We start from the raw sequence: 11,745 nt of genomic DNA, 5'->3' as shown, positions 1-11,745 counted from the left end.
GCACTAATCATTTTAGAAAAGATGAATCTAATAACCTCAAAAGTAAAAAGTAGATAAGCTACTATAAGAAGTTAAAGTAAACTGATAATGTAAAAACTTTTTTACGCAGAAATATATATTAAATATATAGTTTTATTATTTTATATGAACATGTTTTCTTGACCACAAGTTAAAGAAAAAAATGAATACTTTTGTAACTAGTAATCTTAAACATATCATAACACTGGTTATATCAAAACTAGTGCTTTTATTATAATGTTTTGTACGCCTATAAGAATATTTTAAATTAAATTATTTGCAATATTAAAAATGAGTGATTATATTCTTCTTAAAACATACCGTATGAAATAACTCGCGCGGTGGCATAAACGGAAGTAAAAGGAACATAACTTAACAGTAATTATATTTATCTAGTGATGTGACCAATGAAAGAGTCCAATTCCTTCCTTGTCACGCCGCCTTCCACCCCCGACTTCCGAATAGTCACTCCTAAATCCGCCGCTCTTTTACGAATCTCGTTTCCTTCATTGCTCGACACCAGTGTTTTCACAGCTCTTTCAACAGTATTTGATGTTACAACCTCATTTCTACGTTCCCAGTTGTTCACAAGAATTCCAACTTTCAGAAATTTCGTTACTAAAATGCTATTTCTTGGCTGATCAGAATGCATGGGCCATGCAATAATAGGAACTCCCATTGAAAAACTCTCCATGCACGAATTCCATCCACAATAACTCATAAATCCACCAATCGAAAAATGTCCTAATATCTCCAATTGCGGTGCCCAATCTCTTACTATTATTCCTTTATTCTTAATTCTTTCTTCATACCCGTTTGGAAGTTCAAATTTTCTCACTTCTCCTGAAAAAATATCTCCTTTATCGGCATCTCTCAATGCCCAAATGAACTTTGTGTCACTTCTTTCTAATCCTATACAGAGCTCTTTGATTTGTTCATCAGTTAATGATGTTGTTGTTCCAAATGAAATAAAGATGACAGATTTTGGAGATTGTTTATCAAGCCATGTCAAACATTTGTGACGTTGCCCGATTGATGAATTGTTGCTGGAAGTAGTAGTCATCACTGGATTGAATGGACCTATAGCCCAGTGCATTTTGTTTCTTTTGATTGGTTCTTTTTCTAGTAAATTCATGAATTTTCCTTCTATGACTCTGGTTGTGTTGTAAATATTTCCAGAGTCAGAATTTGAGTATTTCCTTTGTGCAGCCATGAAATCCATGAACTCTGACGTAAAACAACCTTCAAAATTACAAAAATAAGTAAATAAGAGAGATGGTAAAACAAATAAAGAGCTAACAAAAGTAAGAGATCACAGTAAATTCAACAAATTTACACCCAAGATCTGTTAGGGTGTTTGACAAAAAGTAAACATGCATAAATGAGTTTAAGTTCTATGTACTGACGATGTTAAAAATAGTTATTCAATCAGGTCAATTATAGCATAATTACAAATAAATTTCTTAATGACATTAATCGCTACTTTGATAAAAATGGTTACGGACCTGCTATCACATATTAGAATTCAATGATAGTTTTTTTTATATTGAATGACAGCGAATATAGCTTAAATCCAATATAAAACTGACCTGCTATCACAGATTAAAATAAAATGATAGTATGAAAAACTTTTATATTATATAACTTAAATCCAATATAAAAAACAACCTGTAAGAGATGGTAGGTTTTCTAGTATTTGAGCTTCAATAGGGAAAGGCTTTCCCATAGATTCCCATAGGAACAAGAAAATAGTAAAAGCTGACACACTATGAAAGTTGTAAGACTCAGCATTTGGTAGTGAAGTGAAATCTTGAACAACATAAGCCATTAGAGAGTCATGAATAACAACAATTCGACGTGCATTTGATGATAAAAATCGTAGAAGTGAAGCCACAGGCTCTCGAAGATGAGACGACGATGATTCGAATGAAGGTTGAAGGTGTGAAGGGAATTTAATGGTGGAATTAGGGTTTGGAGGTGGTGACTGAAATGAAGATATTGAAAATTCATGGAAATGAATGTTGTTCATAGCTATAGGGCTTAAACCTTGGGCTCTAATTTTGGCCTGGAGAGTATGATTTTTGGTACTAACATAGTGTACTGGAATTTTATAAGAACAAATGAGACGAGAGAGATGAAGTAATTGATTGAGGTGACCTTGTGCTGGAAAGGGCACAACAACAACTATAACTTCATATTTGTTGGCCATGGAATATGTATGACGTTATAATTTATTAGTTTGACAAAGTAAGATGAATGCTGTATATATATATATATATATATATATATATATATATATTTTGAACTAGAGAAATTTTGATGCATTTTGTGTGTATGTTTACGAAAAGCATCTTGCTTGTTCTTTTATTCTTGTTGTCATTAAAAAAAAGAGTATCGAAAAAGCGAGTGAAGCACTTGCTTTAGGTCCCAAGAATTTAAGGGCACCAAAATTACTATTTATCTATATATATATAGTACTTCCTTTGTTCCAATTTATGTGAACCTGTTTGGTTGAGCATGGAGTTTAAGAAAAAATGAAGACTTTTAGAATTTGTGGTCCTAAACAAGTTAAAATAGGTCCCAGAATATTTGTGTTGTTATAAAAGCTTCTCATTAAGGATAAAATTGGAAGTTTAAGCTAAATTGTTTTCAAATTTAAAAAGGGATCATTCTTTTTTAAACGAATCAAAAAGGAAATAGGTTCACATAAACTGAAACGGAGGGAATATATAATTTATATAATTATTTCTTTTTATTGATAAATTTATTTTTTTGTTTTCATATTAATGTTTGTTTCTTCCTCTAATTAGTATAACCAAATTAGTTTTCTGCCAATCTTATTTATATTCTTACTGAATTATTTTTCTCTATTCATTAGTTAGTCATGTAACTATATCTAATAATCTTACTTATTATTTATTTTCCTCACATAAGTTATACTCCCTCCATCCAAATTTATATGAAGGTGTTTGACTAGGCATGGAGTTAAAGAAAAAAAGACTTTTGAAACTTGTAATCCAAAATAAATCATAGAAACTTGTGTAGCTAGAAATCATCTCATTAAGGGAAAAATAGAAATTTAAAGTTGAATTATTACCAAATATAAAAATGTATTTTTTTGGGACTGACTAAAAAAAGAGTGTCAAATAAATCAGAACAGAGAGAGTATATTTTTCTGGGTTCTCTCATTTCAGTTGAGGTGCAATCAACTTAACTTCATTCAAAATTATGTGCTTTATAAATTTAAAACCACGTTATCATATATATATATATATATATATATATATATATATATATTAAGACTTTGCTGTAGGCGTCGAAAGCCATTGAGCCGCCCCGATCAAAATCTAAGTTTTGGATAAATTGATGGAAACAATTGAATTTGAGTGGATATAGTTCATTCAGATAGATGGAGCTAACAGTAGAAGTGCCGTAATATATGCAATTATAGAACTTGCAGCTACAAGGATACAACAGTCTCTAGATATATATATATATATATATATATATATATATATATATATATATATATATATATATATATATATATATATATTTGTCTTGTCATGCTTACACAGTATATATGATTTTCCCTGGGTGTAGGATATAAGCTGTCGGAATACTGATAAGAAGTAGTACTTAGTGTGTAGGAAGAAGACAATCTCAACAAGAATTTTCTTTTTATATAACTCCCATCCTTTTGTATCAAAACTAAGTAATATTTTTATCACGAGTCGACAGTCGACATTGCATGAATAGGGAATGCCATTCGGTCTTCTATAAAATAGAAAATATTAATGCCAATCATGTGGTGATTAACTCAAACGAGTCGACATCTCTGTTAATGTGAATAATTCTTTTTGAGGGACAACAAACACTTTTCTAATGATTTTTTTTGGACAAAAAATACTTTTCTACTACTTAAAAAAAAAGTTACACAAATGAGTAAAATGCAGTACTATACTCCGAACTATTTTAACCGAAATTTAATCGTTAAAGTAAAACGCAGTACCATACTGCGTTTTACTTTAAATTCTTTTTTTTTTTTTTGTAATTCGCAGTATTATACTGTGTTTTACTCAAAATCTGGGTCCAGCTATATTTTATTAAAGTTGTTCGCAGTACTATACTGCGTTTTATAAAGTAAAACGCAGTATAATACTGTGAACAACTTTAATAAAATAAACCTCCTTCTTCTTCCTTGGACCACTGAACCGACGCACCCCCTCTTTTAAAAATTCCGATTCTGCTGGTCCCCCCACCCGTCACCTAAAGAGCAAGGAGTGTAGGTCTCACATACAAGACAAGCTTTGGATTCCTTCTTTCGGGTGCAAAAATTCGATTTCAATCAAATTCAAAAAACTTAAATCAAGGTATTTCGATTTTGTTTATGTCGAAACTCGTATAGTACATGCATATTTGTATTGTTTAATGTGTTTCCATGTTAATTTGTGTTATGTTTGTGTTTAAATTTGTATCTTATTTATACCCGGATTGATTTATTAGCTTTGGTACAAAAAATTATTAAAATTTGATAAATTATTTGTATTGTTAAAAAATTAATATTATTTATTTTGTTTGTTGTTCATATTTGTATTTTATGTTAGTTGTTTTTATATGTAATATTGATCTTTCAGCGTAGTAAAATAAATAGCCTTTTAGCGTAGTAAAATATAGAGCTTGTTAGTGTTGTAAAATATAGAGCATTTTAGAGCCTTTTAGCGTAGAGTCTATGTAGTTTAAGTATGTAGTAACTGCAAACTCTATCCAATTACACTTTACAAAATTAATTATTTAATTTATAACAATAAACTTACAAAAGTAACAAATTAATATATGTTGTAAAATTAACTCAAATATTGTGCCTGGAACCCATACATAATTATTCAGTCCAATTTTAAACATAATTAATTATTTAATTTATTAAGCTAACACACACAATTCTAAAAATGTTGAAATTGACATGCATAATAATTAAGGATAACTCGGTGCTACCGGGCCTCAAAAATCGAGCTTGGAACCCATACATAATTATTCAGTCCATTTTTAAACATAATTAATTATTTAATTTATTAAGCTAACACACAAAATTCTAAAAATGTTGAAATTGACACGCATAATAATTTAGGATAACTCGGCACTACCGGGCCTCAAATATCGAGTCTGGAACCCATACATAATTATTCAGTCCAATTTTAAACGTAATTAATTATTTAATTTATTAAGCTAACACACACAATTCTAAAAATGTTGAAATTGACACGCATAATAATTAAGGATAACTCGGTACTACTGGGACTCAAAAATCGAGCGTGGAACCCATATATAATTATTCAGTCCAATTTTAAACATAATTAATTATTTAATTTATTAAGCTAACACACAAAATTTTAAAAATGTTGAAAGTGACACGCATAATAATTAAGGATAACTCGGCGCTACCGGGCCTCAAATATCGAGCCTGGAACCCATACATAATTTTTCAGTCCAATTTTAAACATAATTAATTATTTAGTTTATTAAGCTAACACACACAATTCTAAAAATATTGAAATTGACACGCATAATAATTAAGGATAACTCGGTGCTACTGGGCCTCAAATATCGAGCCTGGAACCCATACATAATTATTCAGTCCAATTTTAAATATAATTAATTATTTAATTTATTAAGCTAACACACACAATTCTAAAAATATTGAAATTGACACGCATAATAATTAAGGACAACTCGGTGCCATCGGGCCTCAAATATCGAGTCTGGAACCCATACATAATTATTTAGTCCAATTTTAAACATAATTAATTATTGAATTTATTAAGCTAACACACACAATTCTAAAAATGTTGAAATTGACACGCATAATAATTAAGGATAACTCGGTGCTACCGGGCCTCAAATATCGAGCCTGGAACCCATACATAATTATTCAGTCCAATTTTAAACATAATTAATTATTTAATTTATTAAGCTAACACACACAATTCTAAAAATGTTGAAATTAACACGCATAATAATTAAGGATAACTCGGTGCTACCGGGCCTCAAATATCGAGCCTGGAACCCATACATAATTATTCAGTCCAATTTTAAACATAATTAATTATTTAATTTATTAAGCTAACACACACAATTCTAAAAATGTTGAAATTAACACGCATAATAATTAAGGATAACTCGGTGCTACCGGGCCTCAAATATCGAGCCTGGAACCCATACATAATTATTCAGTCCAATTTTAAACATAATTAATTATTTAATTTATTAAGCTAACACACACAATTCTAAAAATGTTGAAATTAACACGCATAATAATTAAGGATAACTCGGTGCTACCGGGCCTCAAATATCGAGCCTGGAACCCATACATAATTATTCAGTCCACATCACGGCCTTGGTAGAGCGGTGGAGATCGGAGACGCACATTTTTCACTTGCCCACTGGAGAGGCCACCATCATGCTGGAGGATGTTCAGGTTTTGTACGGGCTGTGTGTACATGGACGGGCCGTAGCACTGCCCTAGTACATTAGATCCATGACGCGTGCACAGTTTTTGGATATGATGAGGCATTTTACTGGTTATAGACCTCAGGGTGACGCTGGGGGCAGTCGCGTTGCTTTGTCAGCCATCAGAGATCATATGGCGTTTTTGCACCCAGACATTACCGGCGAGACGGAGGATCTCCATATTGAGAGGTACATGCGGTTGGCGCTGCTCCTGCTTTTCGGGTGTGTCTTGTTCCCGAACAATTCTGGGAGTAAACTGAGTATGAGCTTTCTCCATCATCTTCAGGAGCTGGATGGTTTACCCCAGTACAGTTGGGGTGTTGTTGTTCTCGCATACCTTTATAGGAGCATGTGCCAGGCGAGCATGGGCCCAGCAGTGGACATATGTGGTTTTCTGCCCCTCCTACAGGTGACAACATTTTCGAATACTCTGTTCATTTCTCCGAATTCTATATGGTCGAAATGACTCATAAATTTTACATCAACCTTTTATCTTAGGTTTGGGCCTGGCAGCGGATCATGCCGTTGCAGCCACCTCTACCAGCACTTGCGTCTGGTGAGGCTTATCCGTTTCTCCCTCTAGCTTCTAGGTGGATTCTCCGGCGTGGGAACTACCAAGGGACCGATGCTCATCATAATCTCCCCCTTATCAGGGATGTGCTAGATATGCTGGTGGACGGACAGGTAGATATATACCTACACTTACTTGTTTTAAATTGAGTTGTGTTGCGCATACTCACTTTTATGTTATTATTTGGTAGTTCATCTAGACGCCATACAACGACGAGTTGGTAGATCAGCTGCCCTTTTATTGCTCAGTCGATCGAATGCTTTGGAGCACCTCCGTCCCGATGATCTTCTTCGATATGGTTGAGTATCATGCCACAGAGCGTGTGTTTCGCCAGTTTCACCGTCGCCAGCCTATACCGAGGGAGCCTATATGGGTGGCTATACACTATCAGCGGGATAACCGTGCCAGGCTGGACGATATATATATGGGATGGCTAGAGCAACAGGTCCTTATTTGGGAGGAGCAGCGAGCTGACCGTATTCCGCCAGCACCTACATTTACCCAGGAGGCTACTATTCATATGTATGCGTCATGGTACCGCCATCACACCCGACTGATTATCGGGAACCCCATTCATGTACTTGGCAAGCGCTACAGACCATACACCAGGAGACACGAGGCACTGGTATATTTTTGGCTTATTAATATCGTATAATTGTGATATAGCATTATTTAATTAATATTTTAAATATTTCACAGGCTATTGGACATCATCACCTCTACCAGTTGGGACAGGAGATGCAGCAGCATACCGACATCCCTGCAGTCGTTGACTATGGCCGGCGGGTGGCACAGTTGGCTCGTCGGACCCTGTTTCAGGCGAGAGATACCGCGAGGTTGGACCACGAGGCTCAGTATGCGGCGCCAGAGGACTACCATCGAGGTAGGGGTACCCCACGGGGTCGCGGGGTTCGCGGGGGTTGCGGGGGACGGCGAGGAGGTGGTCCCCAGCAAGGGGGAATTGAGGCACCTGTCGACCCACCTGTTGAGGGACATGATGAGGACTTTGGAGTTTTGGCGCTTGGAGATGATCAACCGGGTTATATACCTCGGGAAGATGAGCCTTCCAGCAGCATGCCTTCGTACATCCTTCAACTATCTCTGCCAGCATCGCAGGTCACCCCGTCAGGAGCATTGTCGATCACGGGTACATTCGACGGGGATATATACCAGTACTTTGCATGCCCATCTACCGCAGCTGAGGATTGGCCCACCCGGGACGTGGATGGCGGCCGCAGGTTGAGTTATGCCTCATCCCCGGCGGTTGATGCGGATCTACCACAGGCGCAAGTATGTTTGTATTACTTTAAAATTTCAATTTGTTTTATTTTCCTTAATGAGCTGCCATTAATTAATTTTTAACTTTCTTATAAAGGCTTCATCCCAGCCCATCTTTGAGGCCACTACATGCTTTGATGAGGACACCACGAATGCATATATTCAGGAGGCCGACGAGACCGCGGTGGGAATATATTTTTTGACTTAACACGTACAATACAAATATACTTTGTCACCTGCTAAGTTTAGTACTTGTTTTGTAGGTTGCTGACGGCCCGACGGCCTATTCTTCTGATCCTGCCAACTGCGGTGTCAATGCTGCTGCACATCCTCACATAAAGTGGTGCCTTGATGATGATGATCCAGATAGTGTACCCGGGCGACAGGGGATGCGACTCAGGCCAGCAGCAGCACTGAAGCACACAGGTTGCGGGACTCACTGATTTACTTAGGTTTTTATTTTGTGTAAATAGTGCATTATGTAAATAATGATAACAATTATCTTTTAACAATATTTTTATTTTAATTGCGTTTGAACAACGTTTTTACTTAAACAGTACACAAGAAACACAAGCATTGCAAATGTAACACAAAAACAAACAGTAGAACTAAAACCATCTCTGCACAAAGGATAACTAAAACCAGCTTTTTTCACATGGTTTTCATCTTTTTCAGAACGACAAGACAACTCCATAAAACGCAGTACTATACCATGCTTTATGTATTAAATATTTCTGCAATAAACCAGCTTTTTTCACATGGTTTTCATCTTTTTCAGAACGACAAGACAACTCCATAAAACGCAGTACTATACCATGCTTTATGTATTAAATTTTTCTGCAATAAACCAGCTTTTTTCACATGGTTTTCATCTTTTTCAGAATGACAAGACAACTCCATAAAACGCAGTACTATACCACGTTTTATGTATTTTGTCTCGCCTATAAATAACGGCATCATTGTAGTTATTTTGTGTGCTAAAAAATTAGTAAAAGCAAATATTTCATTAAAAGTAAGGTTTTTTTTACTAAAAGCAAATATTTCATTAAATAGCTCAACCTCTTCGTCCACCAAAGTGCAACTGTGGAAAAGAATGCTCGATGCAAAATTGTTGGGACGGTGGTGAAGTTGGACGCCACTACTGGTGCTGTATGAACCAGTTATACAAGGTTCCCGGCGAACCTATTTGTGATTTTGAGGAATGGGTTGATGAACCATGTTATCAGGAATGCTACAGAGAACAACTGTAGTTTCTTCATAATATGTGTTTATGCCAACGGGAAACACAAAGAGAAAGCGATAGAATTATTGTAGAAATGAGGGCGAAACTGAAGGAGGTGGGAGAAGAAAATGGAAAGCACAATGGAATTGTGAAACACAAAAGGAACGAAAAGAAAAATATAAACGGGAACTTGCGGAGGTGAAGGCGAAACTGAAAGAGGTAAAAGAAGAAAAAGAACGAATGGAAGAACGATTTAAGTGGTTGGAGCGGAGAATAAATGGCAACCGGGACTAAACATTGGCATGTATGTGTTTAGTGTATTTTCATATTTCATGTATTTTTATTATGTTGGTCTGTTATGTTTGTGTTTGTGCTGTAGTAATGTTTTATTTACATTTTCCTACAATTAAACAACTTTTTCTTCACTCATTCCAAATTGTGGAACATAATTTTATTTGATATATATTGCAACATACACAAGTACAAACACGTATTACAAAAAACAATACCAAAATAAAAGACTATGGGTATCCTTGATAGTTGGGTACATTCGACGAACTTGCACCAGGAGCCGGATAACCATCACCACGCACACCACCTGAAGGACATTTACGACGGTCGTGCCCTGTTTGCGAGCATATGCCACATTTACGCGCATAAACGGTGTCACCAACATCCATTTGGTTCCGTATACGCGTTCTCTTTTGCATTTGCAGTTTGCACAAATAGTCCTTGTTACATACCATCTTAAAAGGTTCTGGCGGCCAATAATGCTCAGCACCTAATGGTTGCAACTTCCCACTATACGTGTCTATGTATGCAGCAACACTGTATTGCCTATCAATATAGTTTGTTGCCCCATATCCAACTTGTTGAAAACTCTTCAACGCATGTGCGCACGACATGTGGTAGATTGTCCATTTCCCACATGAACATAACCTTCTATTTTGATTCACCGTCTGTAGATTATTCCCACGGTGTCCGCGGATAGCGGTTTTAACTTCAAAAATACCCCGTTCATGATCGTACTGAAGAAATGAATGTCACTGTGCTCGCCTCCTGGACCTTTCAAATCTTCTCATGGGTATTGGCATAAATTGAACACCCCTGTCCATCAATGCTGATGCAGCTGCATGCCTTTTAACAAACCTCTCCGCACTCTGTTTGAATGTCATGTGGACCATGGCAGTGACAGGCAGTCCACGGGCAGACTTCAACAAGTCGTTGAATGACTCCGACACGTTTGTAGTGAGGGCTCCCCATCGTCTTCCGCCATCAGCATGTAGTGTCCACATGTGAAGCTCATGCCCCATCAATGTATAGGCTCGTGGTTCTAACTGCCGGATCGCTTCCATGCGCCTCGTGAATTTGCACTGTTGGTGCTCAGTTGCAGCCATCCACATTAAGTCATGCAATGCCTTGTCAGGATATTTCTTCTGGAAATTGGCCTTCAGGTGACGCACACAGTAACGGTGGTATGCATATGGTTCCTGCCATTCAGGCAAGTGACGTACAGAACTTAAAATACCACCATGCTGATCAGATATTAGACAAATACCTGAACGCTGTTTGACAACATGCTGCTTCAAGTTGTTCGAAAAAAGCGTCCATGTCTCTTCACTTTCGTTGGCACATATGGCAAAAGCTAGTGGAAATATTTGCCCGTTGGCATCTACTGCAACTGCAATCAAAAGCTTAATATCATACTTTCCATAGACATGAGTACCGTCTATGGAAATAACAGGACGACAATGCACAAAACCATCAATTGCTGGTTTAAATGACCAGAACACATAGTTGAAAATATATTCGGGTCTGTCCGGACTCCGCTCACGCCTCCATTCAACAACAGTCCCGGGGTTAAAGTGTTGCAGTGCGGCCATGTACCTGGGCAGATTTGAAAAAGACTTATCCTAGTCGCCATAAATAAGTTCAAAGGCACGTTTGCGACCGAGATATGCCTTTCTTTTGGTTATAGTACAACCATACTCCTGCTGGACGACTATAATACACTCTTTAATCTTGAACCTAATGGACACTTCCAAATATGGAATCAAGACAAGAGAAATCAAGTCCACATCCAAGTTGAAGTGATTCTCATCGTATGTGTCCATTTCACATCTGTGCTCGCTAATAAATTTACCCACTT

At 36.5% G+C, this 11,745-nt stretch overlaps 1 protein-coding gene across 1 annotated transcript; it reads right to left on the bottom strand.

The window, feature by feature from the left end:
- Positions 1-406: 406 nt before the first annotated feature.
- Positions 407-2,227, bottom strand: LOC104232328 (zeatin O-glucosyltransferase-like). The gene is made up of 2 exons (XM_009785501.1): positions 1,687-2,227; positions 407-1,260 (listed from the first exon to the last, which is right to left on the bottom strand). Exons 1-2 carry the CDS (start codon positions 2,225-2,227, stop codon positions 407-409), a joined length of 1,395 nt encoding a protein of 464 aa, XP_009783803.1.
- Between the last annotated feature and the right edge of the window lie 9,518 nt (positions 2,228-11,745).

This window comes from Nicotiana sylvestris, chromosome 12 (assembly GCF_000393655.2).
Source record: "Nicotiana sylvestris chromosome 12, ASM39365v2, whole genome shotgun sequence".
NCBI lineage: Eukaryota > Viridiplantae > Streptophyta > Magnoliopsida > Solanales > Solanaceae > Nicotiana > Nicotiana sylvestris.
This window is presented reverse-complemented; position numbering and strand designations above follow the sequence as displayed.

What these genes read in the sequence shown, in the direction of transcription:
- LOC104232328 (XM_009785501.1), bottom strand. Translation starts at nt 2,227, where the DNA reads ATGGCCAACAAATATGAAGTTATAGTTGTTGTTGTGCCCTTTCCAGCA. An exon ending in AAACCTACCATCTCTTACAG is followed by an intron (nt 1,261 to 1,686) that starts GTTGTTTTTTAT and finishes GTAATTTTGAAG; the next exon opens with GTTGTTTTACGTCAGAGTTC.